The sequence below is a fragment of the Phoenix dactylifera genome, chromosome 17 (assembly GCF_051530095.1).
Source record: "Phoenix dactylifera cultivar Ajwa chromosome 17, Ajwa_hap1_PhDact_Kaust_v1.1, whole genome shotgun sequence".
Classification (NCBI taxonomy): domain Eukaryota; kingdom Viridiplantae; phylum Streptophyta; class Magnoliopsida; order Arecales; family Arecaceae; genus Phoenix; species Phoenix dactylifera.
Window position 1 is genome coordinate 11,069,909 of NC_143206.1, and position 20,873 is coordinate 11,090,781.

Genomic DNA, 20,873 nt, shown 5'->3' on the forward strand with positions numbered 1-20,873 from the left:
TTAAAAGATGCATTCTTTTTTAATTATTCTTATCTTTTGTTGAATTTCAGATTTTAATGATAAACGTGAATAAAACTGAAACTTTATGATATCAAGAATGTAGAGTGATCTAGAATTATTCAAAATTTATAGCAATCACTCTTTTTAATCTTTTAAGAACAAGTTATGCTTCCTCTTAATCTTTGAGAAAATGTACTGAAATATTAATCAAAAAATAATTCATTTGAAGCTCAAATTCTTTCAAAAGCATTTACATTTTCTTTCTTTTAAGAATCATTTGAGTGAGCTGAAATATTTCTAAACTTAAGATCATTCACTCTTTTAATAATATATATATACATATATATTTTGATAGAAGTCTTTAATAATGTAGGAGAGGAAAAAAAAAAACATATAGATGATCATTGAAGTATATATATTTATAGAACTCAATTTCTTAATCAAAGTTTTTCAGCAATGTATATATGAAGCACAATAAATCTTTTCAATATCAAAATAAAATCACATATTTAAAAATATTTGTTTGCAATCAAGATCATCGAAAGACACATCATTCAGACCAATATTAGTACACTTTGAAGATAAGAAATGATATGTTTCAGATGCGTATCGGGGCAAGCAATCAAGGCATCAGAATTAATTCTATTTTTCTTAGACCGTAGTTTTCATCTAGGAATCATATTGAGTTATTCCTCAAAATGATGCAATCATTGAAGCATATAATGAAAGTTACAAAAATGCAATGATAGAAGCATTTTTTTAAATTAAGTTTAAGCTTTTATACAAAATCAGATTCTGAATTTCATAAAAATTTTCAAGGAGGCTTTCAGGATTATAATTTGAGATATGCATCTTCTACATTGTAGCTCATCTTAAACTATTAAGATTGAAAACACATATTTCAAGAACATTAGAGCACATCCAGAATCTTTGTAATTCATATTGAATTTTGGTACAAATTGGAGGACATTATGTACTAATGTTAGACAAGATAAAAGATAAATCAGAATCAATTCATTTTGCCTAATTTGCAAATTCAAATTATTCTTTTCTTTTATTTTTCAAAATATATTCATTAAAACAAAATGATGTTGTTGTTGGTAATAACATGTTTCAATCAAATTTTATAGGCATGAAGCATTACAAGTTATATTTAGGAAAGATCTTTGTTATTTGAATATTGAAAACACATAATTCATAACATCATGTTACATGCAAAACATAATATGCATTAAGTCATAACATCATGTATTAAAACATTAAGAGCAAGCATGTCAAGGATCAAAATTTATTCTTTTTAAATAAACTCTCCCTATTTATATATAATTCTACACTGATTTTATCCTAAAGGTGTGTTTTCAAGTGATCGAAACTTCATTTGGCTTTTCACAAGCTTTTTATATACTTTCATTTATCTTGTCATTCATTTCCTCATTTTTGAATTTCTTCCTTTAACCACTTAGTGAACATTCTAATCTTCATTTCTTTTGGTCTTACTTTTCTATGCTCTATACTCTATTTGCTCCCTATCCGGTGGAGTTGGAAGGGGCACGAGGTACTACCACTAGCCTCCCTCTTGTGCCGTCCCTAATATGCCCTACACCGAATAGTTGGGTCAAATAGTGTCGGGTACTACCACTAGCCTCTCCATTGACACCATCCCTATGATGAGCAATATAGAAGGGTTAAAATGTTCACTTCAAACTTTTCTTGTAATTAATTACGGATTTTATCTCTTCCAAAGGAATGTTCATATTAGTCTTACAAATGTGCCAAATATATCATGCTTGTTTTGCTTTTCCTAAAGATTGGAGCATTTGCCTTTACTTAGATTTTACTTTCCTTGAATAATTGTTCATTTTCTTTTCTTTATCTCTCCCTCTTTTTGTTATTCTCAAGTAATTTACATGAAAGAGCAGAATAAAGAATTAATCTAATATGCTGCATATAAATGTATATTATGCAAACAGCATTTTCATTATGCCCAATGATTCATAGCTTATCACAGGTTATTTTGAATTAGAGATTTGAGGCATAAACTTGTGTATTTCATGGTTATGCATTATATAGGAAAAAGTAAACTTCAATTTAATCACACCATTAAACAATTATCACTAGCATGAGAATGAAGCATGATATTAAGATGATTAGCAATTAAAGGTTTAATCATGCTACCATATAATTTCAGACTATTAATTTTGCTCAACTAACTCACAAGAGAAGAGTTTAGATTACCAGTACATTTAGCATTCTTCAAGCCAAATACCTTTTAGATCCTTTACACCCTTAGCTGAAGAAAATCTTCCTCTTTTTTGTTTCCAAGGGAATGTTTATTGTATCTTTCATCGAGGTGTCCTTCAAGTTGAAATTTCTTGCTCACAAATCCTGTATCATTAGCAAAATCTTTTTCTTTTCTTGAAGGCAATTCATTAGGTTCTCTAGGATACAAAAACATTCATACAACATATCTCTTAACTAGATGACTCAACATGAGACATGACAATAATTGAATTTGAGTCACTTTACTCAAGAGATTGCCTAAATATAAGCAAGCACAAGTCACTTGAACTGAAGAGATAACTTTATTAAATAATATGGTTCAAGGACACCCATGTGAGGCAATAAGAAGATTTATCAAAGTCAAACCAATTTCTTATTTTCAAAGGCAATTTAGCTTAGATTCTATTTGCTTAAGATAATTATCAATAAGATATACCAGTTAAGTTTTAATCAAATTATCTTAAATAGTTGTTTCTATCAAAATTCAGATTGTTACATAGAATCAAAGTGATAAACTATATTCTCAATAAAAGATCTAGTTTATTTTTCTAGATGACATATATAGCAAACTTTGACCTTGCGAAAATTAATCTAAGTGAACCAATGACAAGAACTTTTGAGATTAAGTCCATACTAGTATGAGTTGATTTTATATGCCAAAAGTGGTTTCTTTAATCTTGGTATTCATAGTGCATATATTTAAAGGCATACCAAGTATACATTCTCATGTCTATGATCAATAAGATAATACCATTGATAAAAACTCTCAATCAAGCATATAGAGAATTCATAGAGTTATTCTTAATAAATTGATTAATCATTTAGCAACTTATCCAGCAGTAAGTAAGGCATACTATAAAATGAAGTGATTTGATTATATTTTTAAAAATATTACCTATATCACAAAATTGATTAATACCTCTAATTTATGTTTTAATTAGATACTAAGGCAAAGAGAATGATGAGATGCAAGGATTACTAATTTCATTATTCTTTTCATTTCAATTATTTTTCTAAAGTATATTTTAAGTTTCATTCTTTAATATATGTCTAGAGCACCCAATTTCTAAATTAGCATCTTTTGTTGGAGCCTTGAGTGCTAGACACACCTACAGAAAATATTCAGATTTTCAACTTAGGAACCCAAGCTCTTTTGGGTCTTTGTAGGTTAGCTATTATTGTTCCTTTTGGAACCCATATTTTCTTAATGGCTATTTTGTCCATAGGCTTGCAGAATTTAGGATTATAAGGAATGTATTTCTGCATACTCTAATTAAATTTAACAAACATTGATTTAATATAAGTGGATGATGGATTTTTAATTTTCTGTTTTTGTTCATTAGGTTCATCAGATAAATTAGAATCCGTTTTAGGATAGATAGTGGAGGATTTAACACATATATCATTAAGGAATTTTTGTGTGTACCAAGATTGATATCCTAATCCAGCCTTTTCAAATTCAGCTCTTTGATTATTTATCATTAAGTTCAGTTTTTCAGAGCTGATAGTAAATTTTTCAACTATAGGCTTAAATTTGTTAACTTCTTTAGTTAGCCTTTCATTGTCTTCTGAAAGTAATTTATTATTTTTCTGAGTTATATTATAGCTTTCAACAAGAGATAGATTTTTCTGATTTAGCTTTTTATTCTTTAAACTAAGCTTCTTATATTCTAAGTATAAATCAGAAAAAGCATCATGAAGTTCATCAAATGTAAAATCAGATTAAGCTTCAGTATGTACTTGATTTTTGAATGAGAAATCACTTTGTGTTCGAGTACATACCTCATCTTCATGTGCTCCAAAGCATAGATTTTCAGTTTCAGTTTGATGCTCTTCTTCTTCGGAACTAGTTTCAAATTCACTAGAAACGTTAGTGCATTCATTTAACTTCAAGCATATTCCATATTTTCTTAGCAGTTATGCAAAAAGATATGCTATTAAGTTCACTATCATCCAATGCACAATATAGAATATTCATGGCTTTTGCATTTTGCTGAGCCCTTTCTTTATCATGATTAGTGTTTGTGTGTAGCCCATTGACTATGATACTCCATAAATCGTAGTCATGTGCTTGAATGAAAATGCGCATGCGTGCTTTCCAATATGTGTAGTTTATACCATCAAATAGTGGAGGTCTATCAATTAATTGTCCCTCACTCATAGAATATCCCACTTGGGTTGTCATGATCTTTAACTCTTGATTGTGAGATCAATGAGCACTATTAGAGCACCTTGCTCTGATACCACTTGTTGCCCAAGGTGACAAGCCAAGAGGGGGGGGTGAATTGGTTTCTTCTAAATTTTGGTGCTTTAAACGTTTTCTTAATTAAGTGCGGTGGATGCTTCCTTAAACTATTTGAATGATTTAAACTAGTGCAAAGATAGAAGATGATGCAAGAATAAACGTAAGCACAAGCACAACACAAACACAACAATATATAGTGGTTCGGTGCTTTTCTTAGCACCTACGTCCACTCCCCAAGCGTCCCCTTGGGAATTCACTATAATCCCGCGGATTACAGTTGGATTGTTTTCCGGGCTCACAATCCAAAAATCTTTGTTGGTTTTACGGGCTCACCAACGAACCTATACACTTTGGTTTTCCGGGTTCACCAAAAACCTTTGTTGGTTTTGCGGGCTAACCAACGAACCTTTACAAAGTGTTTGACAAACAAAAAGAAAAGATTCAAACTCCTAAATGAGCATATGAAACAATATAAACTACAAAGAAGAGTTAGAAAGTATTTATCGCTTTGAAGTGGCTTTGCTCTTCTTTGTCAAGGATGCTTCACTCTTCAAGGGAGGATGGAGCTCTTGATGCCTCTTTGAAACTGCTCAATCCCTTTCTTTGATTGTTGAATGAAGCTCTTGATGAAGGAGATTAGGGCTTTTTTGTTTTCTTGTGTATTCTTTGATATCCCTTTCAAAAATTCTTCTCTCTGATGAATAGTGCCCCTTTAAATAGTTTTCAACCTTCCTTGGACAAGCCCCAATGGTCAGATTTGAAAAACTAGCCGTTACTCACCTTGGGAAGGACAAAAAGTACATCTGCAGAACTAGCCGTTACTGTTCAGCCCGTGTTTGGGTCGGCTCAACCTGTCCTTGGGTCGACCCAACTTTGCCTTGGATCGACTCAAACATTCCTTGGGTCGACCCTCTCAGAAACCACAGAAACCTCAATTTCAGCCTTCCTTCCCATGGGTCGACCCAACCATTCTTTGGGTCGACTCAAAGTTCACTTGGGTCGACTCAACTTCTTCTTGGGTCGACCCTCTCAGTAATTCCAGAGAACCATTTTCTGTCTGTCTTTCTGTCTTGCCTTTGGGTCGACCCTCTCAGGGTTTGGGTCGACTCAAGCTTGGGTCGACTCAACCACTGTGTGGGTCGACCCTCTCAGTAAATCCAGAGAGCATTCTTCTGTTGTGTTTTGAGGTTCTTTGGAGGTTGGGTCGACTCATGCTTACCTTGGGTCGACCCAACTCACTGTTCATTTGTGCCATTTTTGCAGGAGTGTGCCAGATGACTTCTTGATGTACCGGGGTCGACCCAATCAACCTGTGGGTCGACTCAAACCACACTTTGCTGCATTCTCAAGGTTAGATTCATCCAAATGAACAAGGCCATTTATCCATTTTCAATTAAACAAATATACTGAGAGTAATGAACTTATAAATGAAGTATCAATTTAACTTATAGCATGCTCTAGATAATTGCTTGTTAATCATCAAAATAACACTATCATCCTCAGGGGGGGGATCGTGATCCGCTTGCGGCGCCCGGGGCCTGAGCCGAGTAGAGGCCCCGAAGTCAGAGGCCCCGAGGTCCCTAGCTCGGACGAGCCGAGCTCTTCAAGGGTCCAGAGGGAAGAGTCGGCCGAGCCAGGGTCCCCACTCCTCGAGGGGAGCTCGGCCATCCACGATGCCGATGTCGCACGTGCTGTGTTCCGGCGTGCGATGCTTCCAGCGGACCGGGCCGAGTTCCGGAACTTGCTGCTGGAAGAAATTGTCGACGGTACCTACCGCAATACCGCTCGGGTAAGCTACTTTTCCAATTTTTCTTAGGCTACTGGCGAACATGTTATATGTTTTTCAACTCGTAATCGCTTTACTCTTTTTCTCTTACAGCACATCCACGAAGTCGACACCCTGGTATTCATTGCCCAAGGATGTCAAGAAGAGACTCGGCAGCTCAGCCGGCAATTAGAGCCGGCTAAGAAGAGAATTGCCGAGTTGGAGTCGGCGCTGGCCGAGGCCGAGGCGCGGAGGGAGGCGATGGAGGCCGGGCGACTAGCAATGGTCGAGGTGCTCGAGGAAGAAAGGGTTGCCCATTCCCTGGCCAAGTCAGCCCTGCGCGCTTCGGAGGCGCGCCTGGGGGAGGTTCAGTCCGAGGTCGCGGGCCTCAAGTACGAGAGCAGGGTCTTGCGCCTCAAGGTTGAGCAACTGGAGGCCTGGGAAAGGAGGGCGCTTGAGCGAGCCGAACATGCCGTGGACTCCTTCAAGAAATCGGAGGAGTTTCGCGACATGCTGGAGGAGGAAACCATTGATGGGTTCCTCCGGGGCTTCGAGAACTTCCGGAGGCAGATGGCCCGGTTCTGCCCCCAGCTCGATCTTTCAACGGTTCGTCCGAGGTTGAGGCTGGGCTATAACTCCGACTCCGACGATGTTCCCGCCACCCTGGTGTTCGAGGGGGATTCGGCCGAGCTAGATGCAGCCGAGCCGGCGGTGGCGGAGCCCCTCCCTCGTGAAATCAACGAGGGCGTTTCCATGGCGCCCGCCGAGGCCCCTGCCGCAGACCCCGAGCCCGTGTCCGCTGAAGACCCTCCAGTCATCGCCATAGATGACTCCGAGGGTGACGCCGACGCGACCGCCGCCCCTTAGGACTTAGATTTATTTCTTCTTTTTATTGTAATCGAGGTCGACCTTCAAATTTTTGAATGGTCGACCTCCCACTCTGTACTTAGCCTCTTGGCATTTCATTAATGAAAAAATTCTTTTTGCCTTCCTGCGTTTACCTTTCTCTTTATCTTCCTTTGTTGTAAACGAGGCCGGGACTTTAACTTATTGTTTTACCGACCTTCAACTTTGTATCCTAGCTTTCAAGCCGCTTAATAGAGGCATGTTTTTTGGCTATGTTTTGCTTTCCTGAGTTCTGATTATGCTAACTAGAGGGAGCTCCGAGCTTAGATTCTAGGAAACTTTTCTAAGTCCTGTAGCTCGGGCTTGAAGATCACGGAGGTCGCCGTGTTTGGCTTTTAGATTTTTGAGGCACCGGGCTTGGGCCTCAGACCTCCGAGCGGGGCCGTGTTAGACTTGCATAGGCCGCTATCTGGGGGTTTAGCCGAGCTTTCGAGCTCGGCTTTCGGACCGTAGGTCTATAAAAAGGTTAGTGCTGTCCTCCGAAGGGGAGCATGAGCCAATAATCAAATCGTCGCCAGGGCTTTTATAGTTATCGCCCTCGGACCCTGCCGAGGTTTCGGCGAGCGGGGTCGGAATCTGTAGAGAATACCTCGGCCTTCTTGAGCTCGATCAGTACGCCCGCGGTCGAGGTCATCTTCATAGGTCGACGTTGGAGTCTCTGTATATGGGGGCCGAATTGGGCCCTTATGCATGAGGGTTTACATGAGTTGTCGTGGAGGTTATTGGTGGACGGAGCATGCATGAGGTCGGTGGGAGATTAGTCTTAAATTGACTTGTAGGAGCAATCCGACTTCGGCCGGAATAAGGTCCCAATTTCAATCGGAATTTCGCTGGCAATACGTAGATAAATATAACAAGGCGAGCATCAAGTGGGATGTACCTTTTTGCATTTCCGAAATTGCGCACCTCGTAGCGGAGTGGGTTGCCTTATTTCCTCGCCGGCTTTCGAAGTCATTTTTTGACTTTTGGAGAGCTTGGGCTTCTTATGAACCCGATGGCGCCCGCCGAGGTTGAGGGGGTTTGGGGATGCTCCATCAATCTGCGACACTTCCCGGGGTTGAGGGAGTTTGAGACTCTACGGTCGACCCTCGGGGCATCCCGACCTTAGTCGAGGAATCGTGTGCCAGGTTGACGGGTCTGGGAACGCTTTATCGACCCGCAATGCTTCCCGAGGTCGAGGAAGTTTGGAACTCTACAGTCGAACCTCGGGGCATCCCGACCTCAGCCGAGGAATCTTGCGTCAGGTCGATGGGTCTGGGAACGCTCTATCGACCTGCGATGCTTCCCGAGGTCGAGGGAGTTTGGGACTCGACGGTCGAACCTCGGGGCATCCCGACCTTAGTCGAGGAATCGTGCGCCAGGTCGATGGGTCTGGGAACGCTCTATGGACCTGCGACGCTTTCCGAGGTCGAGGGAGTTTGGGACTCTACGGTCGAACCTCGAGGCATTCCGACCTTAGTCGAGGAATCGTGCGCCAGGTTGATGGGTCTGAGAACGCTCTATCGACCTGCGACGCTTCCCGAGGTCGAGGGAGTTTGGGACTCTACGGTCGAACCTCGGGGCATCCCGACCTTAGTCGAGAAATCGTGCGCCAGGTCGATGGGTCTGGGAACGCTCTATCGACCTGCGACGCTTCCCGAGGTCGAGGGAGTTTGGGACTCTACGGTCGAACCTCGGGGCATCCCGACCTTAGTCGAGGAATCTTGCGTCAAGTCGATGCTCTATCGTCCTGCGACACTTTCCGAGGTCGAGGAAGTTTGGGACTCTACGGTCGAGCCTCGAGGCATCCCGACCTTAGTCGAGGAATCTGAGGATCACAAACGACCCGACATTAGAAGAGATAATCATAATCATTGAAAATGGACGAATCATTATAAAGAGGAGACTGAGTCCATGTTCCTGATTGCCTAGGACCCCTAGGGGTTTCATTAATAATACATCTGTAGATTCTCAGAGTTCCAGCTTCGCGGAATTGGAGTCCCTTCGAGAGATTTCAACTTGTATGCTCCGGGTCGTTGTACTCGGGCGATTTGATATGGCCCTTCCCAGTTTGGGGCGAGCTTTTCCTGCTCCGTTGGCTGAGAAGCCTCAGCTCTCCTGAGGACGAGGTCCCCCACTTTGAAGAGCTTGGGCTTGACTCTGGAGTTGTAGTATTGGGCCGTTTTCTGTTGGTACCTTGCCATGCGGACCCGGGCGACCTCTCGTGTCTCTTCAACGAGATCCAGATTATTTCTGAGTCGGAAAGAGTTGGAGTCGGGGTCGTAGTGCTCCACCCTTGAAGAAGGAAGACCAATTTCCAGCGGGATGACAGTCTCTGTGCCATATGCTAGGTAGAAGGGGGTCTCTCTTGTGGGTAATCGGAACGTAGTCCGGTATGCCCAAAGGACGTTGTACAAGTTCTCGACCCACTGTCCTTTGGATCGATCAAGCTTAGCCTTGAGTCCCTGCAAAATGGTACGATTAGTTATCTCAGTTTCCCCGTTTGTCTGGGGATGGGCGACCGAGGTGAAGCGGTGGTCGATGCCGAGCTCGGAGCAAAATTCTCTGAAGTGGACGTTGTCGAACTGCCGGCCATTGTCAGATATAAGGATACGGGGGAGTCTGAATCTGCAGATTATGGACTTCCACACAAAGTCCCGCATCTTTTGCTCGGTAATTCGGGCTACAGGTTCAGCTTCAACCCATTTGGTGAAGTAGTCGATGGAGACGACCAAAAATTTTCTTTGACCGGTGGCCAGAGGAAAGGGCTCCAGAATGTCGATCCCCCACTCGGCAAACGGCCAGGGGGCGATGATTGAAGTTAGCAGGGCCGAAGGTCGGCGTTGGATGTTGGCGTTCCGTTGGCACCGGTCACACTTCCGAACAAAGTCCGTCGCATCCTTCTGGAGCGTGGGCCAGAAATATCCTTGCCGCAGGATTTTATGGGCTAGCGCCCGACCTCCCAGGTGATTTCTGCAAATTCCTTCATGGACCTCTCGGAGGGCATAGTCCGCCTCCGAGGGGCGGAGACATCTGAGGAGAGGAAAAGTGAATGATCGACGATAGAGCCTGTTTTCATATAGGACATACCGAGAAGCTTGGCGCCTGATCCGGCGAGCCTCTATCTCATCATGAGGGAGGGTTCCGTCCTGGAGACAGCGAACGAACCCGTCGATCCAGCTCGGCTCGAAGTCGATACACATGGTTGGTTCGGGTTCCTCCGTGCTGCGTGTCCGAAGATACTCGAGCGTTGTCTCCTTGAAAAGCTCGCTCATACGGGAGGTCGCCAGTTTAGACAATTGGTCCGCCCTGAGATTTTTCGCTCTGGGAATGTGCTGGATGCTGAAAGAGCCTAAGGCAGACGTGAGTTCCCGCACTTTTTGGAGATATTTCCACATCGATGGTTCTTTTGCTTCAAAGTCTCCCTGGACCTGGCTCACTATCAGCTGAGAGTCGCTGAAGGCCTTCAGATCTTCCACTTTCAGTTCCTTCGCCAATTTGAGCCCAGCAATGAGCGCCTCATATTCTGCCTCGTTGTTTGAGGCCGGGAACTCGAGGCGTAAGGCTTGCTCGGCCACCACTCCATCCGTGCTGGTGAGGATGAGTCCAGCTCCGCTACCCCCCGAAGTTGAGGACCCGTCCGAATATAGGGCCCATGGTAGCCTCGGGGTTCCCTCCATAGATGCAGACGGTAGCTCGGGGTCGTCTGGCAAAGTACATTCCACGAGAAAGTCGGCGAGTATTTGAGCTTTAATGGCCGGCCTGGGCCGATATTCGAGGTCGAACTTTCTGAGCTCGACCGCCCACTTGGCGATCCTCCCCGCACGATCTGATCTTTGCAATATTTACTTCATAGGCTGGTCGGTCAGTACGACTATTGTATGTGCTTGAAAATAAGGCCGGAGTCTCCGAACTGAGATGATAAGGGCAAAAATTGTCTTCTCAAGTTTAGAATATCGGGTCTCAGCATCCCTGAGAACCCGGCTGATGTAGTAGACCGGCTTTTGGAGCTTGTCCTCTTCCCGGACCAGGACTGAGCTTACTGCGACCGGAAAGACGGCCAGGTATAAGTAAGGAACTTCGTCCCGCTGAGGCTTGGTGAGTAGCGGGGGAGAGGCCAGAAGGCGCCTGAGCTCTTCAAAGGCCTGCTGGCATTCTTCTGACCATAGGAAGTCCTTTGGCCGCTTAAGGATCTTGAAGAATGGGAGGCAGCGCTCAGCCGATCGGGAGACAAATCTCCCCAAGGCGGCAACCCGTCCGGTAAGCCGCTGCACTTCTTTGACTGTCTTTGGAGGCGTCATCTCTTGCAGCGCTCGGATTTTCTCGAGGTTGGCTTCAACTCCGCGCTGGGTCACTATGAAACTCAGGAATTTGCCTGAGGTAACTCCGAACACGCACTTTGCTGGGTTGAGCTTCATTCGATACCTCCTGAGCTTGGAGAATGTTTCGTTGAGGTCAGCTACATGGTGCTCCGCGGCTCGGCTCTTTACCAGCATGTCATCCACATAGACTTCCATATTTCGCCGATCTGGTCCTCAAAAATTTGGCTGACCAGCCTCTGATATGTGGCTCCAGCATTCTTCAGACCGAAAGGCATCACCTTGTAGCAATAGGTGCCCTTGTTGGTGATGAAGGCCGTCTTTTCTCGTCTTCTGACGCCATTCGGATTTGATTGTATCCTGAGAAGGCGTCCATGAAGGTCAGCAATTGATGTCCTGAGGTAGAATCGACAAGCTGGTCAATGCTCGGAAGGGGAAAACTATCCTTCGGGCAGGCCTTGTTCAGGTCAGTGTAGTCCACGCACATGCGCCATTTCCCATTAGCCTTCTTCACGAGGACTATGTTGGCGAGCCAGTCTGGGTAGGAGACCTCCCGGATGAAGCCAGCTTCAAGGAGTTTATCCACTTCCTCGGCTGCAGCTCGTTGTCGTTCCAGGGCAGAACCCCTTTTTTTCTGCTTTACAGGTCTGCTGGTCGGCTTCACCTGGAGTCGATGGACTATGACCTCAGGGACAATTCCTGGTACGTCGGCGGGCGACCAGGCGAAGACATCAGCGTTGTCCCGCAGGAAGCTGATGAGGTGATTCCTCTCGCGGATGCCAAGGCCGGAGCCGACCTGCACAGTTAGCTCGGAAAAATTTTCTCGTAGAGAAACTTGAACGAGAAGCTCACCGGGCTCTACTTGCTTTTTCCAGAGGTCGTCCCTTGCGTCCAGGGTTTCTATGGGTAGCGAGGGGCCCGTTGCCTGAATCGGCGCCTCGGTTGGTTGCTTCACTTTGCGAGTCGCCATGTAGCATTGCTTGGCAACCAGCTGATCCCCGCGGACCTCGCCTACTCCTTAGGCGGTGGGAAATCGCATGAGTAGGTGGCGGGTTGAGACCACGGCTCGGAGGGCATTTAGCCCTGGCCGCCCAAGGATAGCATTGTGGGCTGAGGGTAAACGGACCACAAGAAAGTCCATCCTCACAGTGCTTTCCTGGGGAGCGAGGCCGACCGTAACAAGAAGACTGACCTCGCCCTCGACTGGGACCGAGTCTCCGGTAAACCCGACCAGTGGGGTATTAATTTTCCGGAGCTGTCCTTCTGGTAACCCCATTTTTTGGTAGGCATAGTAGTACAAAACGTTGGCTGAACTTCCATTGTCAACTAGGACACGTTTTACATCAAATTTGTTTACGATCATGGAGATGACCACAGCGTCATCGTGGGGGATCTCAACCCCTTCCAAGTCCTCGTCCGAGAACGAAATGACTTCAGCAGTACGCGGGCGCTTCGGAGAGATTCCTTCTCGGGCTGATCCTTCTACCGAGGCTTCTCCGATTACATTGATGGTGCCGGCGATAGGCCTGTTGTCATCCGGATTTTCGGACGGTGTGGCGTTTTTCGCTGGCCTCCTTTCCTCACGTCGGTTCCTTACGAACCGATTGAATACTCCGCGGCGAATAAGCGTCTCTATCTCGTCCCGGAGCTGAAAGCAATCCTCTGTGTCGTGCCGGCCGCGCTCCTCGCGGCGTTTCTTCTGCTTCCTTGAGGCAGGTTCAATCGCACCCCGCCTGGAGGCGATAGCCTCCTCGGCCTTAGCGTACTTCCGAGCTCGGGCCAGCATCTCGGTGAAGTCGGCCGGGAAGCTCTTCTCGATAGAGAAGAGGAATCGATAAGAGCCAGCCCCAGTCTTTAGAGCCGACATGGCTATTGACTGGTCCAGCTCGCGGACTTCCCACGTGGCGGCGGTAAAGCGGTCTAGATACTCCTTGAGGGATTCCCCCTCCTTCTGCTTGATATCCAGGAGGGAGTCCGACGTCCGTCGTTGGCGTCGGCTGGCAGCAAAATTGGTAGCAAACTGCCTGCCGAGTTGCCCGAAGGAAGATACCGTGCTCGGCTTTAGCCTAGAAAACCAAAGCCGAGCTGTCCCTCGAAAAGTCGCCGGAAAGGCCTTACAAAGTACGGCCTCCGAGGATCCTTGCAGGGCCATGAGAGCCCGGTAGCTCTCCAAATGGTCGAGGGGGTCGGTGACTCCGCTGTAGGGCTTCACTTGAGGCATCTTGAACCTCGCGGGGACCGGCTCATCCTCGATCTGGCGGGAGAAGGGGGACTTGATGGTAAAATCAAAATCCCCCTCTTGTCTTGCCTTCTTGCTGTGGAGCGCTTCGATCTGGCGCTCCAAGTGCTCGACTTTCCTGTCGAGCTCCCCAACCCGAGGAATCGTCACCGTGGTTTGCTCCGGCTCACGGTGGTCTGGGGCTGACTCGGCTTCAGAGGGTTGGGGTCTTTTGTTGAGACCTTCCCCCGGCAGCTCTCTCTAGGAGGAGGCCCGCCCTTCGTTGTTGGCCCTGGAGGAGCCATGAAAATTCTGGCCTTGGAGAATCGGGCCGTTGGGAGGAAACTCCGGCAAGATCTGGGCCTGCGGGGGGAGCGTTGGTAAGGCCTCCTCGCGCCGCAGGCCTTGGACGGCAGCGGCCAGGGCCTGTACTTGCTGCACCAGGGCATTGAATTGCTCCGGTTGGACCTGAGGAACCGGGTCAGCCGGAGTAGGCGAATTCTGGACGGAGTGTCCAAGACTCTGCGGGGGACGCCGAGAGATGTTGGAGACTCCCTTACTTCTCAACTTCATGATCGCGACTCGGGCCCTTCCTCTAGCGCCAACTGTTGCTGGAAATTGGACCCGGGGGCGGTCGTCGGTTGAGGAGGGAGAGCGGTCGGTGGACACAGGAGAGTGGCGGTCCGTCGGCGAGCGGCGTCCTCCATCGGGGTGCCTACAGAAAAGCCGGTGGCCGGGTTTTCCGGCATCGGCCCTCCGATGCTTAAGTCAGAGGGGGGAAAGTGTGTTTAAAGGAGAAAGGAGAGAAGTTTTTCAGAGTTTCCTGTGTTCAACCCCCCTTGAGAAACAAGGGTCCCCTTTTTATAGGGGGGTTGGATTATCTGTGATGTGATTGGGCGAGACCGTCGTACGGCTCGGCACGTTGCTTGGACTGGCACACGATCAGGTGAATCATTGCATTGATGTCGGAGGTGAGGCCGTCGTACGACTCGAGCTGGCGCGCGATCGGGTGAATCATTGCATTGATATCGGAGGTGAGGCCGGGGTCAGAGACTTATCACGGCTGACAGGACCCTGCTGAGCTAATTTGCCGTGGAGAGCTGAGGATCCGTAGATAATTGGAGCCATGCGCATTAATTGTGGAGTAAGCCGGAGATGCGCATTAATTGTTGAGTGAACCGTGGATTTGCGGAGATCATGCATAATAAATGCTGGGGCAGTGGCAGGATATGGCCCTCGGCCGGACCTCGAAAGGGTACGGCTGTGGTAGGTGGGCGACAAGGATGGACCTCCGAGGTCGGGAATCTCTAGGTCGGACGTTCTGAGGTCGGACGTTCCGAGGTCGGGCGCCGACCTTGGTCGTCCAAGGTCGGCAGACATGCAGTCTTCTAGCAGCGAGGTTATTATGTTCTGGGGGAAAACCGCATTCCCCCAACAAGAACAAATTAAAGAAAACAATCTCCTGATGATAGCTTGATAGAGGCAAACATTTTTGCTTTCTTTTCCCTTGTGTCATAAGCAGATCACTAGGAATCTTTTGAAGTCTGCCCGGAGCCAAATATGGGCTTTCTTCCGACTGATTTCAGTCTGCATCACTTTTGGGCACGACCGATAAGCATTAGGCAAGCAACTCTGTGCTATCATCTGCAAATATATACAAATGAAAGAAGTATGGTACACCATTAGTTGGCATAACCTTTGCCCGCCAAACAGCTTCAAGCTTTCTCTACATTGTATTTAGATGATTCCACAGAATATCAAAACTGAACCCTCTCAGAAGTAGCTCGATTGCATCAGCAAGAGCTGGAGGTGTGCCAATATCTTAGCAATCATTGGTTTCAGAGTTGGATCACCCTTTTGTGCAAGATCAATAAGCATATTCTGAGCAGTTTCGCCATATTGCTCTCTGTAAGTTGGAAGCCTAAATATCCTCTCTAGCATCCAAATTGCTTTTTCTTGAGATTTTAAACTACCCACTCCAAGAATTCTTATGAGAGCCTGAATTCCTCCTGCTTTATCTAGAGTGTTGCTTCCATTTTCCCATAGCTCGTCCTGCATAAGAGTTGCCAGAGCACTGAGAACTGCTTCATCAGCTTCACGCTCTTTGCCTTCCAGAATTTGTACCAAAGGTGATAGAGCACCTGCCTTCACTAGGCAGAATGTGTTTTTGACAATGCAATTACCTCTATGAACCTCACAGAGTGTTTCAGAGGAAGGAGGAATGCAGAACCATCTTGATGATTTAACCTTGCATAAAGCAAGTGAATTCTGTGATAGTTGAGCCAATGATGTTGCTGCTCTAGACTTGGCAATCACTGATCCACTTGAAAGTAGCTTCACAAGGCAAGGAATTACTCCATGGGCTGCTGACACTTTTTGGAGTTTCTTATCCCAAGGAACAGTAAACCGAATCATTACACCAGCAATGCTCTCGAGTAACCATCTCCTTGTAGGAGTTGAAGAGGCTGAGATGCTTACTCCGAGTAAAGAGATCAAAACAGGGAGTAATTTCAGCCTTGTTAGAATCTCTGTTGCCTTTTTGTCATTCACAGGTAGGCTACTTAGTATGCCAACAGCACCAGCCTTTTCACTATCTGATGCTGATGCGGAAATGATGTTTACTAAGATGTTGAGCTGGGTTTCTCCTAGCTGCTCGGTTAACTCTCCTGCAAAATCTTTAGAAAGATTGAAGAGCAGTTTCAGGGCAATGTTTCTGATTTCAACATTGCTCTCAGTCAGAAATGGTAAGAGAAGCTGCACTGCACCATTTTCTTTCATTTTAGCTCTGGCTCTTTTAGCTTTTGAATGGCTAGCTATGCTATTAAGAGCATGTAAAAGGTGAGACTGGATTGTTGGGCTGGATAAATTAAGAAGTGAGAGCATTTGCTGAGCCACATCTTTATTTGTAAGAATTAGTTCAGATTGAGCTAGGCTTGCAAGTATAGCTGAGGCAGGTTCTCGAAGAGTCATGAGGACAGATGTAACAGAGAACAGAAGTTGAAGCAGAGGTGCTACAATGCCAGAACTAATCAAGAGTGGAATATTTTCTGCCAAGCTAGAAAGGTTACGCAAGGCTCCCAGTGCAGACAACTTAGCTTCAAGATTCCCTGAAATGAACATTTTCACAAGTGGTTCAATTGAGCCCTCTTCCCCAAGCACAGCTTTCATTTGGTCTGTAAGTTCCATCCTTGAAATTGCTGTTGCCATGAGAATCTTGTGCATATCAGAACCTGCAGAGGAACATCAATTAGACTACGAAATGAGAGAGCAGATTATGTTATACTACAACAAAGAGAAAGAAAAAGGCATCAAATTCTAGGTCAAACCACAGAAATATTTCATGAGATCTATTAAACAGTATAGGGGATGCAAAGCCTCTTTATGCCCAAAATTACCACATGTGACATGCAAGACAAGTTGCTCACTATGTAGAAAGATGGCCTTCTGTACATTCTTAATATGCATATATCTAAAGAATTGCATAGATTAAGTCATGAAGCATGTAAGAATTTTCAATCAAGAACACCAACTATGTTATAGATATCCAAGTTCTTTGATTCCACATAAAGTTAAACTGTAGTGTTGGAAGTGTCTTCATAACAAAGCCATCTCTGTTAACTATAGGATGCTTTATGAGGAATTAAGGAGATGACTTTTTTCCCATGCATATTGGTTGTGAGGCAACACTAGAAAGAACCTATGTTGTATGAGGTCTTTTTTTTTGGTACATTTGTTGTATTACGCCTTTAAAATCCATAAAGACATTGTCAGAAACTCAGTCAATTTCTTCAAGCATCTGGGGAGAAATAAGAGTCCTGTTCGTTGTTCCTCGAATCAATCACAGCGAGGGTTAGGTGCGGGTGACTCATTCATGTGTTGTCAACTGTACATGGTGACTGTAAAACGATGGCAACATTTGTTGGTTTCTAAAGTGGTGATTGTACATCAACACATGGATGCAGGGTTACCTGAAAACAAGTTCGGTTAAACCTGCTTTCAAGAGATATCATGTTATTATTTGATAATCTTTGCATATCCCTGAGTTGAGGGATCCATGTGCCCTAGTATTAACCCCTAAATATTTAACTATTAGGCTGTGTAGACGTGTAGACCAAGCCATGAAATAACATTACAGTGTGATGTAGATGATTGTTACTATAGACATGGGATGCCTATCATGGAATGATTCATGACCAATTTTACACATTGAAGAGGCCACTTTTTCACAGATATATAAAAGGATAAGATTTGCAGATAGCAGTACACATCATAGTTGAAAACTTGCAGAAGGAAAGAGATGATAGCATCTTTGAAAGGTAGAATACATGAGCAATGGAGATAATTAACTTAGCAGTTGTTGGTAATAATGGATATTTCTCATGCAAAGATAGAGTAAAGACACCTGCAAAACAATTGGTTTAAAGAGACTGATGACAGAGCTCACCTTTTCTTTTCTGTTTTATTTTCTCTTGTTATGCTAGAACTAAGCAAAAAGGTGATTATGGCTCGGAGAGTATTTCCTGTGATTTTTTAGCCATTTTTTGGTTAAGAATTCTGAAATTCAATTGCTCCAAAATGCCAGCTTGATGTTTAGGCTGGTGACATAACCAGTTTGTGATTGTTAAGTGCAAAGGTCTATACATGATCTTACAGCATTAGGGTCTTTTGATATGTATGATGGGATGTCCCCTTCCCTTGGTTATAACCCTGATTTTTGGGTAGCAAATATAACTTGTCAATATACTCATGTTTCTTAAAAAAACAGTTTGGAGAATTACCTGGATAATATATACTATCTGGAACTTCATACCGACTAGGGGCTTGTTCGAAATAAATTCGGTCTCACTCCAATGAAAAAAGCCTTTAGAATGTAATCAAACCATCGGAAACAAAATAAAATTTGCAATCACTCACAAGGTAGTGCTTTCCAACAATATCCAAACATAAGGTCTAAGGTCCCATATGAGCAATAGCTAACCTTAATCTTATTGATACATCATGTACACTAATGAATAACAAATTCAAACATGAACACCTATTAGGGTATACAAGCAAAGCTGCCCGGTATAAGATAGAATCACAACCTATTGGTCTGAAAAAGAATTTCTCAACACATCTATGGTCAGTATGATAATCAAAATATCATAATATATTCAGATGGTAAACCAAGATATCATAGCCTCAAAGACAAAATCACTAATAACGTGAAGTTTTGATGCCAAAGTGAGGTGAAAGAATACAGATCACAATAGCCATCCTCGTACTAAAATCTCTAAGAGCATCTTGGGAGTACCTTCTTTTAAATAGCGTAGTAATGGCATGAAGTAACCAGCCTCAGCCATGAGAAGCACATTCTGCAAGTTGCTCGACAAAGCACACAACAACTTCCTAGCATCACATGAAGCAGAAGGATCATCTCCATTAAGCAATGCAACCAGCATCACGATACAACCCTGGATTCTACCAAGCCTTTGCCGAACTTTAACAACATCTGAAAGATCCAAAAGCAGTCCTACTGCTTGCCTGCTCTCATCGACATCCCTCGACAAAGACTTCACAACACTCGAAAGAGCCTCGATACCTGCCATCCTCTCCTGCAAAAACCAGTAACAACATAAACAGAGAAAGCCAAAAAGAAACAGAATTCAATAAAAATTCTGAAAGATCGCATTAGCTAAATCCCAACTATCCTAACAAGCCAATTAAATAACAAAAGCAGCAGAGATTTAGGACAATTTATCTGACTGTGGTGTAGTGCACATTAAATTGGTAAATGGGGAAAGAAGATGAATACTAGCAGATGAGGACACACTGCCATCCAAGATATCTTTTTTTTCATATGTGTTAATCTAGCTGAAACATAATTGAATGAAGAATAACAGCACAAGATCTTAAATTGATTCTAAAATTTTACCTTATTCTCATCACTGTGAAAGGCGAGGCTCCTCAGCAAGAGGATTATCTTCAACCTATTGTCACTCTTGGCCGAAGCCAACCGAATCAACAAAACTGGAATCAAACACACTCCTTCCTCTGTCACCAATCCATCGGTAATCAAAATCCCCAGCTCCAGAAGCACAACCCCAAGCTCATCCTCATCGCCGCTCTTTACCCGCACCACCAAATCTTCGACATCCACCACTTCGCGACCCTTCGACCCCCCAAATCGCACACCCATCATCTCCCTCTGCAGCCCCCCAATCTCCTCCTTCTTAACCTCATCCAAAGCATCCCCCCAGGCATCAAGAAAAAGGCCGAGGCATCTCCCGAGGTCCCGAGCGCAGCCCTCCATCAGCCGCACGGCCACCGGCGAGCCGGCGGAGCTCCGGACCAGTGCCCGGGCACGCCGGAGCTCGGTGCCGAGGGCCTCCACGGCCTTCCGGATCGCCGGCGTCGCCGAATCCTCGGTCTGTGGAAGGCCATGGAGAATTGGTGCCAACCGTTCGACAAAAGCGGCGAAGACGGGGAGGGCGGAGGTCAAGTTGAGAGTCTCGGCTTCGGGGTCCGTCGCGAGGCAGACCGTCTCTTCGACTGAGTCCAGAAGGTTGGAAAGGAGCTCAGCGGCGTCGGAATTGGGCTGCTGCATGGTTTTCTTGGGTTGGAATTTTACGAGGAAGGTTTGGAGGGGAGAGAAGAGAGATAACGATACAGAGGAGGAGCGAGTGGTGGGGTGGAGAGATGAGGAGAAGACGGAGTCAAGAAGGCATGCTTGCGCGAGGAGAGGAGGGAGAGAAGACTTCCGACTGCGACATGGAGCGTTGCATGATGACGACGTTATTGTCTTCTTTTCTTCCCTTCTCTCTCGCCTCTCTCTCTCTCTCTCTCTCTCTCTCTCTCTCTCTCACGCTTGTCTCTTTCTTTTGGGCGGGGGAAGGCTCGGCGGAGCGGCTCGGACTCATGAAAACGACGATGATACCGCGTGTCAACCGCAAACAAATCGGACTGCTTCAACGCGTCAAGATGGAAGGTTGGAGAGGACGAGAACGGAAGGCTCGAGGACCAGAGCAGGTCGTGTCATGGGGTTTGAGTCGGGCAGGACGGACTGTAAGCCTGATACGTTGCATTTATATTTTAGCATCATTACGTATGGATCTCAGTTGGTATTTGATCCGCTGCCAAATCAGCCACAATTCATAAAAAAGTTTAATTTGGCTAACATGT

At 45.2% G+C, this 20,873-nt stretch overlaps 1 protein-coding gene across 1 annotated transcript; it reads right to left on the reverse strand.

Moving 5' to 3' along the window:
- Nucleotides 1-15,330: 15,330 nt before the first annotated feature.
- LOC103714653 (U-box domain-containing protein 44-like) lies at nt 15,331-20,751 on the reverse strand. The gene is made up of 3 exons (XM_008801979.6): nt 19,627-20,751; nt 19,006-19,306; nt 15,331-16,942 (listed from the first exon to the last, which is right to left on the reverse strand). Exons 1-3 carry the CDS (start codon nt 20,296-20,298, stop codon nt 15,486-15,488), a joined length of 2,430 nt encoding a protein of 809 aa, XP_008800201.2. The 5' UTR covers nt 20,299-20,751; the 3' UTR covers nt 15,331-15,485.
- Nucleotides 20,752-20,873: the final 122 nt, after the last annotated feature.